The sequence below is a fragment of the Oncorhynchus nerka genome, linkage group LG15, assembly GCF_034236695.1.
Source record: "Oncorhynchus nerka isolate Pitt River linkage group LG15, Oner_Uvic_2.0, whole genome shotgun sequence".
Lineage (NCBI taxonomy): Eukaryota > Metazoa > Chordata > Actinopteri > Salmoniformes > Salmonidae > Oncorhynchus > Oncorhynchus nerka.
Genome location: NC_088410.1, coordinates 51,726,583 through 51,748,915, shown reverse-complemented (window position 1 = coordinate 51,748,915; position 22,333 = coordinate 51,726,583). Strand labels below are relative to the sequence as shown.

General features: G+C 42.1%; 1 protein-coding gene across 2 annotated transcripts in view; it reads left to right on the top strand.

Moving 5' to 3' along the window:
* Window positions 1-22,333, top strand: part of LOC115142873 (protein MTSS 1-like) — a 115,776-nt gene that overhangs the window by 4,868 nt on the left and 88,575 nt on the right. For both annotated transcript variants that reach the window (XM_029682675.2, XM_029682676.2), the window contains one exon: window positions 20,109-20,170. In XM_029682675.2, the coding sequence (XP_029538535.1) occupies window positions 20,109-20,170 (62 nt within the window). The remainder of the gene's footprint in view (window positions 1-20,108; window positions 20,171-22,333) is intronic.

Below are 22,333 nucleotides of genomic sequence, written 5' to 3'. Positions count from 1 at the left end.
TCATCCTTAGGAGCAATTTCCAAACTCCTGTAGGTACCACGTTCATCTGTACAAACAAAAGTACGCAAGTATAAACACCATGGGGCCACGCAGCTGCCATACCAGATGCGTTCTGTCTTCTGGAGATGAACGTACTTTGGTGTGAAAAGTGCAAATCAATCCCAGAACAACAGCAAAGGACCTAGTGAAGATGTTGGGGCAAACCGGTTCAAAGGTATCTATATCCACAGTAAAACGACTCCTATATCAACAACCTGAAAGGCCGCTCAGCAAAGAAGAGCCACTGCTCCAAAACCTCCATTAAAAAAAGCCAGACTACGGTTTGCAACTGCACATGGGGACAAAGATCATACTTTTTGGAGAAATGTCCTCTGGTCTGATGAAACAAAAATAGAACAGTTTGGCCATAATGACCAACGTTATGTTTGGAGGAGAAAGGGGGATGCTTGCAAGCTAAAGAACACCATCCTAACCGTGAAGCACAGGGGTGGCAGATTCATGTTGTGGGGGTGTTTGCTGCAGGAGGGACTGATGCACTTCACAAAATAGATGGCATCATGAGGCAGGACAATTATGTGGATATATTGAAGCAACATGTCAAGACATCAGTCAGGAAGTTAAAGCTTGGTCGCAAATGTGTCTTTCAAATGGACAATGATTCCAAGCATACTTCCAAAGTTGTGGCAAAATGGCTTAAGGACAACAAAGTCAAGGTATTGGAGTGGCCATTACAAAGCCCTGACCTCAATCATATAGAAAATGTGTGGGCAGAACTGAAAAAGCGTTTGCGAGCAAGGAAGCCTACAAACCTGACTCAGTTACACCAGCTCTGTCAGGAGGAATGGGCCAAAATACACAACTTTATGTGGGAAGCTTGTGGAAGGCTACCTGAAACGCTTGACCCAAGTTAAATAATTTAAAGGCAATGCTACCAAATACTAATTGAGTGTATGTGAACTTCTGACCCATTGGGAATGTGAGGAAAGAAATAAAAGCTGAAATAAATCACTCACTATTATTCTGACATTTCACATTCTTAAAATAAGTGGTGATCCTAACTGACCTAAAACAGGGATTTTTTTTACTGGGATTAAATGTCAGGAATTCTGAACGACTGAGTTTAAATGTATTTGGCTAAGGTGTATAAACTTCCAACTTCAACTGTATTTACTCAAACTGAAGTAAAATAACTTAAGCCTGCTACAACAGTAGCAAGGCAATATACAGAGAGTATAGAGTCTATGTGTGGGGGTGGCACAGGTTAATCGAGGCAAAATGTACATGTAGGTAGAGGTAATGCATAGATAAACAGAGTAGCAGTAGCGTAAAAATAGGAGGGGGGGGTTCCAAATAGTCCAGGTAGCCACTTGATTAGCGCATGTTATAAAATGACATTTATCAGTGTTCCACCATTTTTTGTTGTTGAATTTTCCCCCTTTTTCCCCCCAATTTTGTGGTATCCAATTGTTGTAGTAGCTACTATCTTGTCTCATCGCTACAACTCCCGTACGGGCTCGGGAGAGGCGAAGGTTGAAAGTCATGCGTCCTCCGATACACAACCCAACCAAGCCGCACTGCTTCTTAACACAGTGCGCATCCAACCCGGAAGCCAGCTGCACCAATGCGCCGGAGGAAACACCGTGCACCTGGCCACCTTGGCTAGCGCTCACTGCGCCCAGCCCGCCACAGGAGTCGCTGGTGCGCGATGAGACAAGGACACCCCTACCGACCAAGCCCTCCCTAACCCGGGCGACGCTAGGCCAATTGTGCGTCGCCCCACGGACCTCCCGGTCGCGGCCAGTTACGACAGAGCCTGGGCGCGAACCCAGGGACTCTGATGGCACAGCTGGCGCTGCAGTACAGCGCCCTTAACCACTGCGCCACCCGGGAGGCCCCTCACCATTATTCTTAAATAAAATAACCATATACAATTTCATACCGGTGTCTTGTGCAACATGAAAGTCAATTTGCGACTGAACGACTAAAGAAATCTCAACTTCACGACTTAAGCAGGAGCACCTTCAGCATGCAATACATGAGCAAACAAGTTAGAATCCCCGAGCTGGCACGGTACAAATCTGACGTTCTGCCCCTGAACAAGGCCGTTAACCCACTGTTCCTTGGTCGTCATTGAAAATAAGAATTTGTTCTTAACTGACTTGCCAAGTTAAATAAAGGTTTAATACATTTTAAAAATGTGTACACAATGGTTGTTCCACTGGATGTCATAAGGTGAAAGCACCAATTTGTAAGTCGCTCTGGATAAGAGCGTCTGCTAAATGACTTAAATGTAAATGTAATATTCTTTTGGGGGGGGTGTGAAACACTCAAGGAATGTGCCTACCTTGGTAAAAGTATTGTTGCAGCCTCACGTCATTTCCAATATCGAGAAGCCAGATATCAATAAGCATTCACGCCCCGAGGTTATTCCCAATCAGTGTAGGCAATGGAGGGGTTAGGCATTGTAAGGGATACAGCATTTCTACAAGGCCCCAACAGAGACCATAGACTAAATCAATGGTTGTGAGAAATAGCCTTATAGCAGTTTCCTGATTGATCCTCAAGCTGCCCTTCCCTGGACATTCCACATACACTTTTGTAGGCCTAGGCTATATCTGATGAACTTCAAGCCAGGGTACGAAGGAATGATGCGTAATTCCTCACAAAATTACAACAAAGGACCAATATTTTTGGCCTGTCATGAAATTGAATCCATATAGAATGGGACTTGAGGAAGGATTGTTCACATAGATACAGATGTCAAATATATTTGAAAAAAAAAAAAATCAAAGTCTGCAGCGTCAACAGTTTGGCCAGTTGAAGTTGGAAGTTTACATACACCTCAGACAAATATATTTCAACTCAGTTTTTCACAATTCCTGACATTTAACCCTAGTAACAATTCCCTGTCTTAGGTCAGTTAGGATCATCACTTATTTAAGAATGTGAAATGTCAGAATAATAGTGAGTGATTAATTTCAGCTTGTATTTATTTAAACACATTCCCAGTGGGTCAGAAGTTTACATGCACTCAATTAGCATTTGGTAGCATTGCCTTTAAATTGTTTGACTTCATTAGGGTAGGGGGCACTATTTTCACCTCCGATTAGGATTTTTCAACGCCGATACCGGTTTATTGGAGGACCAAAAAAGCCGATATCAGTCAATTAAAAAATTTAATATATATTTATTTATTTGTAATAATAACAATTACAACAATACTGAATGAACACCTATTTTAACTTAAATATAATACATCAATAAAATCAATTTAGCCTCAAATAAATAATGAAACATGTTCAATTTGGTTTAAATAATGCAAAAACAAAGTGTTGGAGAAGAAAGTAAAAGTGCAATATGTGCTATGTAAGAAAGCTAATGTTTCAGTTCCTTGCTGAGAACATGATAACCTATGAATGCTGGTGGTTCCTTTTAACATGAGTCTTAAATATTCCCAGGTAAGATGTTTTAGCTTGTAGTTATTATAGGACTATTTCCCTCTATACCATTTGTATTTCATTAACCTTTGACTATTGGATGTTCTTATAGGCACTTTAGTATTGCCAGTGTAACAGTATAGCTTCTGTCCCTCTAGTTAGCGCGCGCTAACTAGCTAGCCATTTGACTTTGGTTACACCAGCCTCATCTCGGGGGTTGATAGGCTTGAAGTCATAAACAGCTCAATGTTTGACGCACAACGAAGAGCTGCTTGCAGAACTCTCAAGTGCTGTTTGAATGAATGTTTACGCGCCTGCTTCTGCCTACCACCGCTCAGTCAGATACTTGTACGCTTGTATGCTCAGTCAGATTATATGCAATGCAGGACATTTACATTTTTTTAATTTTAAATTTTTTATTTTTTATTTCACCTTTATTTAACCAGGTAGGCTAGTTGAGAACAAGTTCTCATTTGCAACTGCGACCTGGCCAAGATAAAGCATAGCAGTGTGAACAGACAACACAGAGTTACACAAGTCAATAACACAGTAGAAAAAAAAATGGGCAGTCTATATACATTGTGTGCAAAAGGCATGAGGAGGTAGGCGAATAATACAATTTTGCAGATTAACACTAGGGTGATAAATGATCAGATGGTCATGTACAGGTAGAGATATTGGTGTGCAAAAGAGCAGAAAAGTAAATAAATAAATAAAAAAAACAGTATAAAAACAGTATGGGAATGAGGTAGGTGAAAATGGGTGGGCTATTTACCAATAGACTATGTACAGCTGCAGCGATCGGTTAGCTGCTCGGATAGCTGATGTTTGAAGTTGGTGAGGGAGATAAAAGTCTCCAACTTCAGCGATTTTTGCAGTTCGTTCCAGTCACAGGCAGCAGAGTACTGGAACGAAAGGCGGCCAAATGAGGTGTTGGCTTTAGGGATGATCAGTGAGATACACCTGCTGGAGCGTGTGCTACGGATGGGTGTTGCCATCGTGACCAGTGAACTGAGATAAGGCGGAGCTTTACCTAGCATGGACTTGTAGATGACCTGTAGCCAGTGGGTCTGGCGACGAATATGTAGCGAGGGCCAGCCGACTAGAGCATACAAGTCGCAGTGGTGGGTGGTATAAGGTGCTTTGGTGACAAAACGGATGGCACTGTGATAGACTGCATCCAGTTTGCTGAGTAGAGTGTTGGAAGCCATTTTGTAGATGACATCGCCGAAATCGAGGATCGGTAGGATAGTCAGTTTTACTAGGGTAAGCTTGGCGGCGTGAGTGAAGGAGGCTTTGTTGCGGAATAGAAAGCCGACTCTTGATTTGATTTTCGATTGGAGATGTTTGATGTGAGTCTGGAAGGAGAGTTTGCAGTCTAGCCAGACACCTAGGTACTTATAGATGTCCACATATTCAAGGTCGGAACCATCCAGGGTGGTGATGCTAGTCGGGCATGCGGGTGCAGGCAGCGATCGGTTGAAAAGCATGCATTTGGTTTTACTCGCGTTTAAGAGCAGTTGGAGGCCACGGAAGGAGTGCTGTATGGCATTGAAGCTCGTTTGGAGGTTAGATAGCACAATGTCCAATGACGGGCCGAAAGTATATAGAATGGTGTCGTCTGCGTAGAGGTGGATCAGGGAATCGCCCGCAGCAAGAGCAACATCATTGATATATACAGAGAAAAGAGTCGGCCCGAGAATTGAACCCTGTGGCACCCCATAGAGATTGCCAGAGGACCGGACAGCATGCCCTCCGATTTGACACACTGAACTCTGTCTGCAAAGTAATTGGTGAACCAGGCAAGGCAGTCATCCGAGAAACCGAGGCTATTGAGTCTGCCGATAAGAATATGGTGATTGACAGAGTCGAAAGCCTTGGCGAGGTCGATGAAGACGGCTGCACAGTACTGTCTTTTATCGATGGCGGTTATGATATCGTTTAGTACCTTGAGCGTGGCTGAGGTGCACCCGTGACCGGCTCGGAAACCAGATTGCACAGCGGAGAAGGTACGGTGGGATTCGAGATGGTCAGTGACCTGTTTGTTGACTTGGCTTTCAAGACCTTAGATAGGCAGGGCAGGATGGATATAGGTCTATGGCAGTTTGGGTCCAGGGTGTCTCCCCCTTTGAAGAGGGGGATGACTGCGGCAGCTTTCCAATCCTTGGGGATCTCAGACGATATGAAAGAGAGGTTGAACAGGCTGGTAATAGGGGTTGCGACAATGGCGGCAGATAGTTTCAGAAATAGAGGGTCCAGATTGTCAAGCCCAGCTGATTTGTACGGGTCTAGGTTTTGCAGCTCTTTCAGAACATCTGCTATCTGGATTTGGGTAAAGGAGAACCTGGAGAGGCTTGGGCGAGGAGCTGCGGGGGGCGGAGCTGTTGGCCGAGGTTGGAGTAGCCAGGCGGAAGGCATGGCCAGCCGTTGAGAAGTGCTTATTGAAGCTTTCGATAATCGTGGATTTATCGGTGGAGACCGTGTTACCTAGCCTCAGTGCAGTGGGCAGCTGGGAGGAGGTGCTCTTGTTCTCCATGGACTTCAGTGTCCCAGAACTTTTGGAGTTGGAGCTACAGGATGCAAACTTCTGCCTGAAGAAGCTGGCCTTAGCTTTCCTGACTGACTGCGTGTATTGGTTCCTGACTTCCTGAACAGTTGCATATCACGGGGCTATTCGATGCTATTGCAGTCCGCCACAGGATGTTTTTGTGCTGGTCGAGGGCAGTCAGGTCTGGAGTGAACCAAGGGCTGTATCTGTTCTTGGTTCTGCATTTTTGAACGGAGCATGCTTATCTAAAATGGTGAGGAAGTTACTTTTAAAGAATGACCAGGCATCCTCAACTGACGGGATGAGGTCAATGTCCTTCCAGGATACCCGGGCCAGGTCGATTAGAAAGGCCTGCTCACAGAAGTGTTTTAGGGAGTGTTTGACAGTGATGAGGGGTGGTCGTTTGACTGCGGCTCCGTGGCGGATACAGGCAATGAGGCAGTGATCGCTGAGATCCTGGTTGAAGACAGCGGAGGTGTATTTGGAGGGCCAGTTGGTCAGGATGACGTCTATGAGGCTGCCCTTGTTTACAGAGTTAGGGTTGTACCTGGTGGGTTCCTTGATGATTTGAGTGAGATTGAGGGCATCTAGCTTACATTGTAGGACTGCCGGGGTGTTAAGCATATCCCAGTTTAGGTCACCTAACAGAACAAACTCTGAAGCTAGATGGGGGGCGATCAATTCACAAATGGTGTCCAGGGCACAGCTGGGAGCTGAGGGTGGCCGGTAGCAGGCGGCAACAGTGAGAGACTTATTTCTGGAGAGGGTAATTTTCAAAATTAGTAGTTCGAACTGTTTGGATATGGACCTGGAAAGTATGACATTACTTTGCAGGCTATCTCTGCAGTAGACTGCAACTCCGCCCCCTTTGGTAGTTCTATCTTGACGGAAGATGTTATAGTTGGGTATGGAAATCTCTGAATTTTTGGTGGCCTTCCTGAGCCAGGATTCAGACACGGCAAGGACATCAGGGTTAGCAGAGTGTGCTAAAGCAGTGAGTAAAACAAACTTAGGGAGGAGGCTTCTGATGTTGACATGCATAAAACCAAGGCTTTTTCGATCACAGAAGTCAACAAATGAGGGTACCTGGGGACATGCAGGGCCTGGGTTTACCTCCACATCACCCGCGGAACAGAGAAGGAGTAGTATGAGGGTGCGGCTAAAGGCTATCAAAACTGGTCACCTAGAGCGTTGGGGGCAGAGGATAAGAGGAGCAGGTTTCTGGGCATGGTAGAATATATTCAGGGCATAATGCGCAGACAGGGGTATGGTGGGGTGCGGGTACAGCGGAGGTAAGCCCAGGCACTGGGTGATGATGAGACAGGTTGTATCTCTGGACATGCTGGTTGTAATGGGTGAGGTCACCGCATGTGTGGGAGGTGGGACAAAGGAGGTAACAGGGGTATGCAGAGTGGGTCTAGGGGCTCCATTGTGAACTAAAACAATTATAACTAACCTGAACAACAGTATACAAGGCATATTGACATCTGAGAGAGACATACAGCGAGGCATACAGTAATCACAGGTGTTGAATTTGGAAAGCTAGCTAAAAACAGTAGGCGAGGCTAATCCGCTAGCACAACAAACGGCAGGTAAAATGGCGTTGACTAGGCAACGGGGCCGACAGGTAAGACAAACAAGCAGAAAGGAGTACCGTGATTAATGGACAGTCCAGCGTGCGTCAGCTATGTAGCCAAGAGATCAGTGTCCAGGGGGCAGCGGTGGATGGGCAGGGGGGCTGGGCTGGCGAGTGTTATCCAGTTTTTTTTTTAAACTAACAATGACTAACTAGCTTGTAGCTGGTTAGCGTCTGGAGGTTCTTGAGTGTGTCATAAAAATAAAAATAAGAGTAAAAGTAATAGCGATTCCGTATCACATTGGGTGAGGCAGGTTTCCGGAAGGTATAAACAAATTAAAAATCAAAAAGAGATAGAAAGTAAATGGGTTCAGAGAGTGATTGGGACGCGGTGGTTCAGACGGTTAGCAGGCCTGTACTAACAAGCTAACAGTTCGTAGGCCCGAGCTAGACAAGGTAGCAGTTAGCGGACCGGAGCTTGACAAGCTAGCCGTTAGCAGGCCGAATTAGCAAGCAGGGAGATAGCGAGGGCTAGAGAGTTAACCTTTGGGGGACGTCGCGATGGGGTGAGTCTGTTTATTCCTCTTCATGCGGTGAGCTGGAGATACAGCGATTCAGAAAGCTCGCGGGCCTTGGCCAGCAGATGGATCTTTGGCGATGTCGCAGCGGAAAAGCCTGTTGAAACCCCCTCGGACGATTATGTCGGCGGACCAGTCGTGATGGATCGGCGGGGCTCCGTGTCGGCAGTAGAGGGTCAGTAGAGGGTCCAGGCCAATTGGCAAATTAGGTATTTTTGGACCTCTTCGGCTAGTCGGGAGATGGGCTTAGCTCGAGGCTAGCTCCAGGCTAACTGGTGCTTGCTCTGGGACAGAGACGTTAGCCAGGAGTAGCCACTTGGATTGCAGCTAGCTATTTACGATGATCCGGTATAAAGGTTCAGAGCTTGCGGTAGGAATCCGGAGATGTGGTAGAGAAAAAGCAGTATGATATGCTTTGGGTAGATGTCGCGCTGGTGTCCTAGTTAGCGTTGAAGACCGCTAGCAGTGGCTAGCTAGTAGCTAGTTAGCGGCTAGCTTCTGATGAGGGTTCCGATTCTAAAGTATAGAAAAAGCAGGTCCGTACCACATTGGATGATGCGGGTTGCAGGAGAGTATATTCAGCCTGTAGTTGGAAAGTGAGATTAAAATATGTACGAAATGTATACAGAAAAAAAAAAAAAAGAGGAAAAACTATATTTACACTATACAGGACGGGACAAGACAAAACACACGTCCGACTGCTACGCCATCTTGGATCAAACATATCTAGACATGCTAGATAATATCTAGTAATATCATCAACCATGTGTAGTTAACTAGTGATTATGATTGATTGTTTTTTATAAGATAAGTTTAATGCTAGCTAGCAACTTACCTTGGCTTACTGCATTAGTGTAATAGGCAGTCTCTTTGTGGAGTGCAACGAGAGGCAGGTCGTTATTGTGTTTGACTAGTTAACTGTAAGTTTGCGAGATTGGATCCCCCGAGCTGAAGAGGTGAAAATCTGTCGTTCTGCCACCGAAAACTTGAAATCGGCCCTAATGAATCGGCCATTCCGATTCTTTTGATTTTCCCATGATGTCAAGCAACGAGGCACTGAGTTTGAAGGTAGGCCTTGAAATACATCCACAGGTACACCTCCAATTGACTCAAATTATGTCAATTAGCCTATCAGAAGCTTCTAAAGCCATGACATCATTTTCTAATTTTCCAGGCTGTATAAAGGCGCAGTCAACTTAGTGTATGTAAACTTCTGACCCACTTGAATTGTGATACAGTGAATTATAAGTGAAATCTGTCTGTAAACAATTGTTGGAAACGCACAAAGTAGATGTCCTAACCGACTTGGCGAACTATAGTTTGTTAACCTCTTGCGTCCCCCCGACACGCAGGCGTCCCATCTAGACATCTGGAAATGCAAATGTACTACGCTAAATGCTAATAGCACTCGTTAAAACTCAAACGTTCATTAAAACACACATGCAGGGTACTGAATTAAAGCTACACTCGTTGTGAATCCAGCCAACGAGTCAGATTTTTAAAATGCTTTTCGGCGAAAGCATGAGAAGCTATTATCTGATAGCATGCAACACACAAAAAGACCCGCAGGGGACGTAAACAAAATAATTAGCATAGTCGGCGCTACACAAAACGCACAAATAAAATATAAAATATTCATTACCTTTGACAATCTTCTTTGTTGGCACTCTTAGATGTCCCATAAACATCACTATTGGGTCTTTTTTTCGATTAAATCGGTCCATATATAGCCTAGATATCGATCTATGAAGACTGTGTGATCAAGGAAAAAAACAGCGTTTTATAACGCAACGTCATTTTTTTAAATTAAAAAAGTTGACGATAAAATACTTTTGTAATGCAACTTTAGGTATTAGTAAACGTTAATAATCGATCAAATTGATCACGAGGCGATGTATATTATATAGCCTGTACGTCTTGAAATAATGTCCGGGTAAATCTCAACCAAAATATCTGGTCGGAGACCGGAAGATATGGGCTGTCTCTTGTCCGTTTGACCAAGAAACAAATCCTAGGCAAATGACAAGACTGTTGACATCGTGTGGAAGCTGTAGGTATTGCAACCTCGGCCCCATTTTTTTTTTATTTTTTATTTTTTATTTTACCTTTTATTTAACCAGGCAAGTCAGTTAAGAACAAATTCTTATTTTCAATGACGGCCTAGGAACAGCGGGTTAACTGCCTGTTCAGGGGCAGAACGACAGGTTAACTTCTTGCGACTCCAAACCCGTATCCGGGAGCGTAATCATAGCCTCAAGCTCATTACCATAACGCAACGTTTCCTATTCATGAAAATCGCAAATGAAATAAATATATTGAAACACAAGCTTAGCCTTTTGTTAACACTGTCATCTCAGATTTTCAAAATATGCTTTTCAACCAAAGCTACACAAGCATTTGTGTAAGAGTATTGATAGCCTAGCATAGCATTAAGCCTAGCATTCAGCAGGCAACATTTTCACAAAAACAAGAAAAGCATTCAAATAAAATAATTTACCTTTGAAGAACTTCGTATGTTTTCAATGACGAGACTCTGTTTGATAGCAAATGTTCATTTTGTCCAAAAATATTATTTGTGTAAGAGAAATAGCTCTGTTTTGTTCATCACGTTTGGCTAAGAAAAAAAAACGAAAATGCAGTCAACACAACGCAGAACATTTTTCCAAATTAGCTCCATAATAATGACAGAAACATGGCAAACGTTGTTTAGAATCAATCTTCAAGGTGTTTTTCACAATTCTATTCGATGAAAAATCATTTGTGGCAGTCGGTTTCTCATCAGAGGCAAACGGAAAAATACTGCAGCTGGAGATTACGCAATGATTGCGACGGAGGACACCAAGCGACCACCATCATCCAATGATATGCCTACAAATACGTCACAATGCTGCAGACACCTTGGGGAAAACGTGTAAAACGTAAGCTGACTCCTAGCTCCTCCACAGCCATATAAGGAGTCATTGCCATGCGGCACTTCCTGATTGTATTTTTATCTGGGTTTTTTCTGTAACCTCAGTTCTGTGGCACTCACAGACAATATATTTGCAGTTTTGGAAAGGTCAGAGTGTTTTCTTTCCAAAGCTGTCAATTATATGCATAGTCGAGCATCTTTTCGTGACAAAATATCTTGTTTAAGACGGGAATGTTTTTTTATCCAAAAATTAAAATAGCGCCCCCTAGTTATAAAATGTTAATTTAACTGCACTGTCCAATTTACAGTAGCTATTACAGTGAAAGAATGCCATGCTATTGTTTGAGGAGAGTGCACATTTATGAACTTAAATATATTAATAAACCAATTGGGTACATTTGGGCAGTCTTGATACAACATTTTGAACAGAAATGCAATGGTTTATTGAATCAGTCTAAAACTTTGCACATTGCTGTAGTGGCCAAAATTTAAATAGCTCCTAACCTGGAATATTACATTTTGGCCTTTCTCTTGCATTTCAAAGATGGAACACACATACGCATGTTTTTTTCTCTTTGTATTATCTTTAACTAGATATGGGTTATTTTCCTGCATTTAATTTCACATTTCCACAAACTTCAGTGTTTCCTTTAACCTCTTACCTCTACCTGGGACGCTTGCGTCCCAACTAGAGCTCTGGAAATGCAAATGCGCTACGCTAAATGCTAATAGTATTAGTTAAAACTCAAAAGTTCATTAAAATACACATGCAGGGTATCAAATTAAAGCTACACTCGTTGTGAATCCAGGCAACAAGTCAGATTTTTAAAATGCTTTTCGGCGACAGCATGAGAAGCTATTATCTGATAGCATGCACCAATACACTACAACAGAAAAGCACAGCAGGGGACGTAAACAAAATAATTAGCATTTCGGCGTTACACAAACCGCACAATAAAATAGAAAACAGTCATTACCTTTCACCATCTTCTTTGTTGGCACTCCTAGATGTCCCATAAACACTATTGGGTCTTTATTTCGATTAAATCGGGCCATATAAAGCCAAGATATCGTTATATGTAGACTGTGTGATAAACGAAAAAAACAGCGATTTCACAACGTAACATTTTTTAAAATTCAAAAAGTAGACGATAAACTTTCACAAAACACTTCGAAATACGTTTGTAATGCTACTTTAGGTATTAGTAAACGTTAATAAGCGATAAAAATAATCCGTAGGCGATGTACATTCATTAGCTGTCGTCTTGGAAAAAATTTCAGGAGAGAGCTCTTCCGGAATGATCTGGGCGGAGACCGGAGGTACGTCGTGCCCCTCTTTCGGTTCAACCAAGAATCAAAGAGGATTAAATTCACAAGATACTCGACTGCATGGGGATGCTGTGGGAGTTGAATGCTCGGTCTTATCTAATTCGGCTCACTGTTAACAATTGCTGGAAGTGGCGCAAGGATATTTATTTCCATTTTCTGTGATCAGGTTTTCCTGCGCTTTCCGATGTAACGCACGTTATGTAATAGCCACAGTCGTGATTTAACCAGTTTTAAAAACGTCCGAGGGTTTCCTATACACACATTCTAACCATATGAACGTACTATATTCCTGGCATGAGTAGCAGGGCGCTGAAATGTTGCGCGATTTTTAACAAAATGTTCAAAAAAGTAGAGGGTAGGAGCAACTAGTTAAAATGGTATAAGGAATATGGATATACTTGGTTGAGGTCCTGAGCTACAGGCAGTTAGATTAGGGTATGTCATTTTAGACAAAAATTTAAAAATAAATGGGGCGAATCCTTAAATTAAGAAGCAACCTCTGCTGGTTCACTGGGCCTCAGTAGCCTTGTACACTGGGCAAAGGGCCACTGAGAACAGTGCCTTGGGGCAAAGCCTGTCGGGTTACCCTGTCCTCCAATTCGCTGTTCTGGCCATAACAGCTCCTGAAATCTCCAGTCTAGAACACCGACCTGGTCTATGTATTGTGGTTGTAACCGAGCAAGATGCTTTCTTTGCAGGTGCAACTGAGTGGGGGAAATTAATTTACTTTAACAAGCCAATTGTTTTGTCTTGAGCGCCACACTGATTTGCTGGTTTAACTGTAGCACAATAAATTAACATTTGGACATTAAATGTGCATTTTCTTCGATCATTTAACATGATCCTATGCTGACTATATATTGAGGAAGATGTTGCTGGCTGATTTTAATCTAGTTGTTGGGTCCCAACCTGTAAACATGCCAGTACTATTCTAATGGTTAAGACATCAAGACGTTATACACTCAAAAATGAAAGTGTTCCTGGAGTATCCTTTAGGGGTTCTTCAAATTGAAACTGGAGGAAACCCTAAGTCCTTGGAATAACTTTTTAAAAAGGGTTCTTCAAATAACCCCTTTTAATGGACCCTCAAACCTTTATCAATAACTTTTTGGTGTTAACTACCCCCCTTCCCCCTATTTATTATTGTTGATAATGATATGCATAACAATAACACCATTTTAGTTGTCATTGTTTGTTTATTTTGATTTTAGTGGCAAAGCAGAATTAAAAACCTAATTTGGATTTTAACTCCCAGCGGAGTCCCAAGTCCAATGGGTATATCCTCTGGCGTGTTGATATTCTCCGTATCCATAGCCTGAATGATTTTGCAGTGCTTTGTGATTGTACAGGTTTCCTCTTATATTGATCGGAGGTGTAGGGAGGGTCGAGTCTGGATTTTTTTTTAAATTATACAGATTAAACAACATGCACACACAAATATTAATATTTTGTGGTAAATGTTAATGAGAAACTGTTTTGAAGAGGTGGTAAATGTGATCTGCGTAACATACCAATACAAATGTACATACCTTGTGTATGCCTCGTCTGTATACCTGCAGACATAAAAGTGATCAGTTCAGTAATCTGCACCCAATACAGCTAGCCTTCAACATAGTTATTATAGCCTACATATTTGTACCTTTTTGTTGATAGATATCTATCAAATTGTGTCTGTTTTAGAAAGATTTGCGCAAATATGATAATATAGATGGCATCATTATCAAAAAACATACATTTAGTTCATTCGAGGGACAAATCTTAACTGAAAAATTTGAAGATCTCAATTTTTAAGGTAAGTGCCTGCACCTGCTGTCCTTTCAAATCCAAATGTTTCAGTTTGGCAGTTCCTGCAAGAACCCCCACCACCTTTCGGGTTCTTGGAAGAACCATTTCAGTGCCAATAACCTTAAGGTTCTTCAAAGAACTTTAAGGAGCTTAGAAGAAACCTTGTTGAACCCCTCATTTTGTATGTTACAGCAGCCTACTTGTGCAATCTGCACTCAAAGCTGGTCTTCTCAACATCAAGCGAAATGCTATACTGAACAGTGAGAACTTCAGGAGGATGACTAAAGCTTGAGTCATAGTTTCCTGGTAATAGGGTTTGTGCCACCACTGTCAAATCTTGTTGCTATCTGATGCGCCCTCTCGCAGGGCTGTTGGCATATGATGAAAGAAATTTAAGTCGGCGTGTTGACATGCTACTCAACTGTTATCCATCCACACCCATCCTCAGACTTTCCCTATGGAGGAGATCCCGGAATTGAAGTGGTTCCATGTCATTTGTGGGCAGAGGTAACACCGTGCTTTCACTTTGACAATTGTTGAGTGTGTCCTTATCTATGCTTGGAATCGGGGAGCGGCCATGCTAGGGGCCGAGCCCTGGTGATAGAGAATTTGCATTTGGAGGATGGTGAGGGTGGCTTTCAGGTCTCCGGTGTTTGCTCAGGACCCATGCAGTACTACGGATCACTGGAATTTAACAGCCCATCAACCTCTGAACAGCCCTGTGGGAAACTGTGGTATTGTAGTATCCAAACGCACCCACCTTAACTGTGTGATCCACAGGTATTCTCAATTAACAAGTGCCCTTTTAGGTTCCATCTATCTTTATAAGGACAGTGCATCATTCTCCGTCCAGTGTGAAAATGTATTTGAGAAGTGCGAAAAGTATGCTCAGCGTCGGTGTATGATTTGTTACTGGGCTATCGGGCTCCCCTAGCCTCCTAAGGGCCCTTGTTAGTAGCAGTTTAAGTGTCGAGAGGAGCTGGACCGTCATCTTTTTTGTATAAATTATTAATCCAATAAGTGGAGCAGGCTGGCTCCGCTGTTGGTACAGCTCTAGGCATGAATGAAGGACAGCTGAGCTTCAGCTTGAATGGAGCAAAGTCCGCTACTTTACTGTTCAACAGGATCAATGATCAGTTAGGTTCTAGTGGCATACCCTGATGCTGTTTTTGGAGGCAGAGAAATGGCGCAATAATTAGCCAGTAGGAGTGTAGAAGGTGTGTGTTCGTCATTTCGTCTTTCCATAGCAACGGCAAAATGTAATAGATTCTCTCCGGGAGTCAACTCCGATACAAAGGCTTTCATGCAGTTTAAAGAGTAACTCGAGGGACTTCAGAAGAGCTCTACTCACTAGGGAGAAAAAAGAATCAAGGAAGTGAAACCATGAAAGAAACAGGGAGGGCTCTCCTGGGTGGATCACTTCAAGCTTTTTTCAGACACAGGAAAGCAGCCTCTTTGGTACAAACCATTTGCACTGGTAGGCTACAAGTGGTGCTTAGACGCTATGCACACAGTTCTCTAGCCTGCAAGTAGTCTACAGCTATTTTCCCCTTCATAATTTCATGAAGTTGTAAAATTATTTATTTTATTGAATTCTGCTACTGAAACCAGTTTGAAAGGTGAGAGACAAGCACAAAACTGCAGGCTATAGGCTATACTCCCCATCCCACACCCACACCTCAAAAGCATGAGGATTTTGACACTCACCTTTTTCTGTTCATTTATGTAGTTAGAAACATAAGATTAGCATTCCTGTAAAATGATTTTGTTGAAATATAATTTGATCTCTGAGAAATTAAACTAATTGATTGCACCCAAACTGGCAAGTTTTTATCTATAGGATTCATATGATATCCCATAGGTACTATATTTAACATCTGATTTGGACCAAGTTTTTCTAACAATGAGGCATGAGGAATCCAAAGAAATGGTCAAAAGCCACCCACTCATGTGTCAGGGATAGTCCTACTCTGAGCTGCAGCGCCATACTAGTCAGACATAGAGAACTGATACTGTATAATCGTTGTTGGGGTGGGTTTGTGTGGGGCACTGTGGGTGGATTTTGACAATTTTTTTTGGATCACTCTCAAGGTTTGGTCCAAATCAGATGTTACGTACTACACTACCATTCAAAACTTTGGGGTCACTTAGAAATGTCCTTGTTTTTGAAAGAAAAGCACTTTTTAATTTTGAAAAAACAGTGTAGACATTGTTAATGTTGTAAATGACTAGCTAATTTATTTTTTAAATGGATTATCTACATAGGCGTACAGAAGCCCATTATCAGCAACCATCACTCCTGTGCTCACAACGTCCCATTGGTTAGCTAATCCAAGTTTATAATTTTAAAAGGCTAATTGATCATTAGAAAACCCTTTTGCAATTATGTTAGCACAGCGTTGTACGAGATGTACGAGATGAGTGCACAACTGGGCAAGAGGACAAGTACATTACTGTCTAGTTTGAGAAACAGACTCCTCACAAGTCCTTAACTGGCAGCTTCATTAAATAGTACCTGCAAAACACCAGTCTCAATGTCAACAGTGAAGAGGCGACTCTGGGATGTTGGCTTTCTGGCAGAGTTCCTCTGTCCAGTGTGTGTTGTTTTTATTGGCTAGTCTGAGATATGGGTTTTTCTTTGCAACCCTACCTAGAAGGCCAGCATCCCGGAGTCGCCTCTTCACTGTTGACGTTGAGACTGATGTTTTTGCGGGTACGATAGTCATTTAAAGCATTAACTTGTTGAGTGTAGGGTGCAGTGTATTGATTTTTTTAATGAAAAAATGTACCCATTTGAAACTACCTATTTCTCAGGCCCAGAAACTAGAATATGCATAGAATTGTCAGATTAGGATAGAAAACACTAAAGTTTCCAAAACTGTCAATATCGTCTGAGTATAACAGAACTGATATTGCAGGCGAAAACCTGAGGAAAATCGAACCAGGAAGTGGCTATTTTGAAAGCTCCATGTTCCATAGCCGGCCTTCGCTCCATTTTAAAAGGGATATCAACCAGATTCCTTTTCCTATCGCTTCCTCAAGGTGTCAACAGTCTTTAGACATAGTTTCAGGCTTTTATTTAGAAAAATGAGCGAGAAAGATAACATGCGTCAGTGGATAGCTGGGTGTTCGCATGAGTTTTGCTTGTGCAACAGAGTGGGACAGCCATTCTCTCCCTCTCCTATTGAAAAAGCGACTGTCCCGGTTGATATATTATATATTTTAAAAGCAACCTGAGGATGGATTATAAAAAACGTTTGACATATTTCTGTGGAAATTACGGCTACTATTTGGAATTTGTCTGCGATGTCGTGACCGCTCAAGCCTGTGGATTTCTGAACATAACGCGCCAAACAAATGGAGGTATTTTGGATATAAAAGTAATCTTTATGGAACAAAAGGAACATTTATTGTGTAACTGGGAGTCTCGTGAGTGAAAACGTCCGAAGATCATCAATATGATCAAAGATCCCACGCTACTTTGATGCTAGGTGTTCATAATGTTTTGTCTACACAAACGCTTGGATTGCTTTTGCTGTAAAGTATATTCTCAAAATCTGACACGACAGGTGGATTAACAACAAGCTAAGCTGTTTTTTGCTATATTGTGATTTCATGAAAATGAAATATGTTTAGTAATTTTATTTGAATATGGTGCGCTGCAATTCAGCGCGTGTTGATGAAAATGATCCCGCTAATGGGATGGGGTGCGTCAAGTTAACAATGTCTACACTGTTTTCGGATCAATTTTGACATTTTAAATAAACCAAAAACCGCCCTTCTTTCAAGGACATTTCTAAGTGACCCCAATCTTTTGAACGGTAGTGTATATTTATTGGAATTTATTTTAAACTTAGAAATTAAAATGACCAATTTGGATCCAATCAATTAGCTTAATTTCTCCAAATAATGTTGCAGGAATGATAATCTTATGTTTCTAACTACATAAATGATTTCAGAACAATCTGAGATGGTTGGTGTCATATCTTGTTGGAACGGCCCCAATAAAACTTTGAGTACTTCCCAACCTTACCCAATTCTATGTAGCCTAAAAGGCAAACAAGGATTCCCTAGAATGTTTGTGCTGAGAAACCGGTTTAGAGTTATGTTATTTGTTTCCTCAGAAATCGCACCATAGAGATCACTATCAGTTTATTTTCCTCCTCTAGAATACATTACCTCTACGAGTCAGCACATCTCCTAAAACTGTAGCGCATAACAGCTGTATTGCTCTGTTGCCAACAGGGGGAAAAAGCATATTTTTTTTCTCACTGGCCTTGGGGCAGCAAAAGGCTTATTATGTGACTTATCTCAGTTTACTCACTGGGCCATGTTTGTGAACTTACATAAGGATTGGTTTGTTGAAGCAGGTCAACGGAAAGCAAATGGCATGCAGTGAATGCATTTACTGTCACAATTCAAGGAGAAATTAATTCTTTAATTTGTACATTGCATACATTGCTTGTTCTGTAGTTAATGTCCTTGTTTCGTAGTGACTACTTCCAGTAGCTTTCTGGATCAATCGCTCCCTCGGCCAAGGACAAAGGTTGATTTGATTCTTAATTGTTAGTGGACAGTCACACACCAAATAGCCCCTTTTGGAGACGGAAGGTACAAAACAAGCACCACCTGTTACATCCATGTGTGCATTGGTTCATGATCCAAGTGGCACAGTGGACTTCTCTTCATCCAGAGCCAGTTTGCATCAGTGACTGCCCACTCTGCCTTCGCTGGCCCCTTTTCCAATGGTCACTTGAACAGTGCAGGATTAGGGTTGTCAGATTTGTAGGAATAGCAGGTGACTACAGTCATGGCGTTGTCTGAGCAACAAGAGTGTAGTCATTCTATTTTTAGCTTTTTTCCAATGGAGAAGTTGAGTTTAGTAATGGAAGCTCCATGTTCATATAAAGCAAGTTCTATGAAATGTAGTGGGGCTCCTGAGTGGCACAGCGGTCTAAGGCACTGCATCTGTCCTAGAGGCATCACTACAGACCCTGGTTTGTTTCCATGCTGTATCACAACCGGCCATGATTGGGAGTCCCATAGGGCGGCACACAATTTGGCCGGGGTAGGCCGTCATTGTAAATAATAATTTTCTCTTAACTGACTAGCCTTGTTAAATAAATGTAAGCAAATTTAGGTTAAAATGTGACAAAGGGAAAAGTGACTGACTGGCCTCAGTGGTGGTTCATCTCCTGTGGTGTAATATATTTAATTCAGCTGAGGTGCGTGCTTGCAGTGGGAGCGAACAGCTTGGCTCGGCCGATAAGAGGCTAAACGTTTGAGACTTATTGTCTAAGCGGCATTATCCACCCCACATTTTATCAACAGCGGCTTGGGTCAGCCATTACCAGGTGACCAAGTTTTGGCTAGGCCTACCTCTGTTTCTATTTTTACATTGAATCATCTCTATAGAATTTTACTTATTTTTGTGCACCATGCAGTGGTCCTTTAGTTGGCTCTGTGATGTTTAGGCTTTCATTTCTACTCATGTTCTGTAGCCAGTGCTATGTTTTTGCCTCTGAAATATTTGGACTTGACAGACAGCCGCAGCCTTATATTTAATTTCACATACAGAAGAACCCCTTAGTAAACTAGCATTATAACTGCACTATTAGAGCTAGGAACACAAGCATTTCGCTACATGCGAAATAAATGCTGCTAAATGTGTGTGACCAATACAATTTGATTTGAACTCCAACTGGTTCAATGCAGCAGCCCTATTGACTGTTCAAGCCTCCCTGACCCACTCCTTTTCCCAGTAACAGGCAATATCCTAAACATCCAATTAAAAGTGACGGCAAACTTGATTGAGTTAAATCATCTAAGCAATTGCAGTATCATAGAATGGTCTAGTAGCTGCTGACATGAAATGTTTATGTCCTATATATTTAATGATTTACTACTGTTTTTAACATCTAATCCCCATGCGTTTTCTTTACAGGCTAGTTATCCAGCCTGGGAGGACTTTGTAACAAAAGGAGTGAAGCTGCAATCCCAGCTAAGGTAAGAACTAACCCTTGCTTCTGCAACCCCTCTCAATCAATATCCATTCATTTGCAAAAAGGATCTGTGTTTGCATGTGCCAAAGATGAACAGTGAAGTAATGACTGAAAACCCATCCCCAAATGACATAAAATAACAGCCAGTTTCCTGCAGATATCATGGCCAGATACGACTCTGTATAGAGATCTCATATGAAATGGAAGGTCATGTTTGCAGGGTCAGCATATATTCTGGCCACAGCACTGCCTCACTGCCCTCGGGAGAAAATTGAAAATGAGGATAATGACTCCCTGCGGTCCACTTGAGTTGATAAAAACATCACCGTGTCCGCTTCACTCATGCCCAATTAGCACTGGCGCTAATCTAGCATACTGTCAAGGCAACTGGAGGGCAGGGCACTGCATTGCTCAACCACTCTAGGAGTAAGCAGACCGACTAACAAGTGCCTTCAGGAAGTATTCATACCTGTTGACTTTTTCAAAATGTTACAGCTTGAATTCAAAATTGATTTAATATTTGTTCACCAATCTACACAACACTACATAAGGATATTGAAAACATGTTTTCAAATGTATTGAAAATGAAATACAGATATCTCATTTACAAAGAAATTCACACCCCAGAGTAAATACTTTGTAGAAGCACCTTTTGGCAGTGATTTTAAAGCTGTGAGTCTTTCTGGGTACGTCTCTAAGAGCTTTCCACACCTGGATTGTGCAACATTTGCAAATTTATGACTTTCATAGTTCTAACAGCTCTGTCAAATCGGTCCTTGATCATTGCTAGACAACCATTTTCAGGTCTTGCCGTAGATGTTCAAGAAGGTCAAAACTGTAACTCGGCCACTCAGGAACATTCACTGTCTCCTTGCTAAGCAACCATGGATAGATTATAGATTGTGCCTTATGTTATTGCCCTGCTGTTAGGTGAATTAATCTGTGTCTGGTGGAAAGCAGACTGAACCAGGTCTTCCTCCTGGATTTTGCCTGTGCTAAGCTCCATTCCATTTATTTATTTTTATCCTGAAAACCTCCCCAGTCCTTAACCATTACAAGCATACCCATAACATGATGCAGCCACCACTGTGCTTGAAAATATGAAGAGTGGTACTCAGTAATTTGTTGTATTGGATTTGCCCCAAACATAACACTTTGTATTTAGGACAAAAAGTTAATTGCTTTGCCACATTTTTTGCAGTATGACTTTAGTTCCTTGTTGGAATATTTGTTTGTACAGGCTTCCTTTTCATTCTGTCAATTAGGTTAGTATTAGGGATGTTAATGGTACATTTAAATTGGTGTCAGAATTGAACAATGGTCAGTCATAAAACAGGAATAGAGAGGCGAAGGTCGAGCGCCGTGCGTCCTCCGAAACCAACCAAGTCGCGCTGCTTCTTGACACAATGCCCCCTTAACCCAGAAGCCAGCCACACCAATGTGTCGGAGGAAACGTGTCAGCGTGCATGCGCCGACATGGTCGCCAGGTTTATTCCATATGTTATTTCATAGTTTTGATGTCTTCACTATTGTTCTACAATGTAGAAAATAGTAAAAATAAAGAAAAACCCTTGAACAAGTAGGTGTCCAAACATTTTACTGGTACTGTATTTCACCATTTACAGTAGTGAGATACAAGTTTCAATTCTATTTATCATAGTATATGTTTGTAAACTTACAATAATGAATTGTTCTCTGCCATTCCACCTGCTAAAAGGGCCTCCATTTTAAATGCAGGTTGTAGCACAACAAAATGTGGAAAAAGTTGAGGGGTGTGAATACTTTCTGAAGCCACCGTCTCTTTGGTACTTTAGGCTAGCCACCCACTTTACTCCTGAATGTTAAAATGAACTCCTAGACCAGGACTCTCCAACCCTGTTCCTGGAGAGCTATCCTCCTGTAGGTTTTCGCTACAACTCCAGTTGTAACTAAACTGATTCAGTTCATCAACCAGCTAATTATTAGAATCAAGGGGCGCTAGATTAGGGTTGGAGCGAAAATCTACTGGATGGTAGCTCTACAGAAACATGGTTGGAGAGCCCTGTCCTAGACCCGAAACAATTACTCCTGTATACCCAAGGAGGTTACTGACATAGGTTTTTAGCAATATGGAACTTGTTCCACATTGCCTTCCGATGAGCTTGGTTTAATTTTTCACCATATTGCT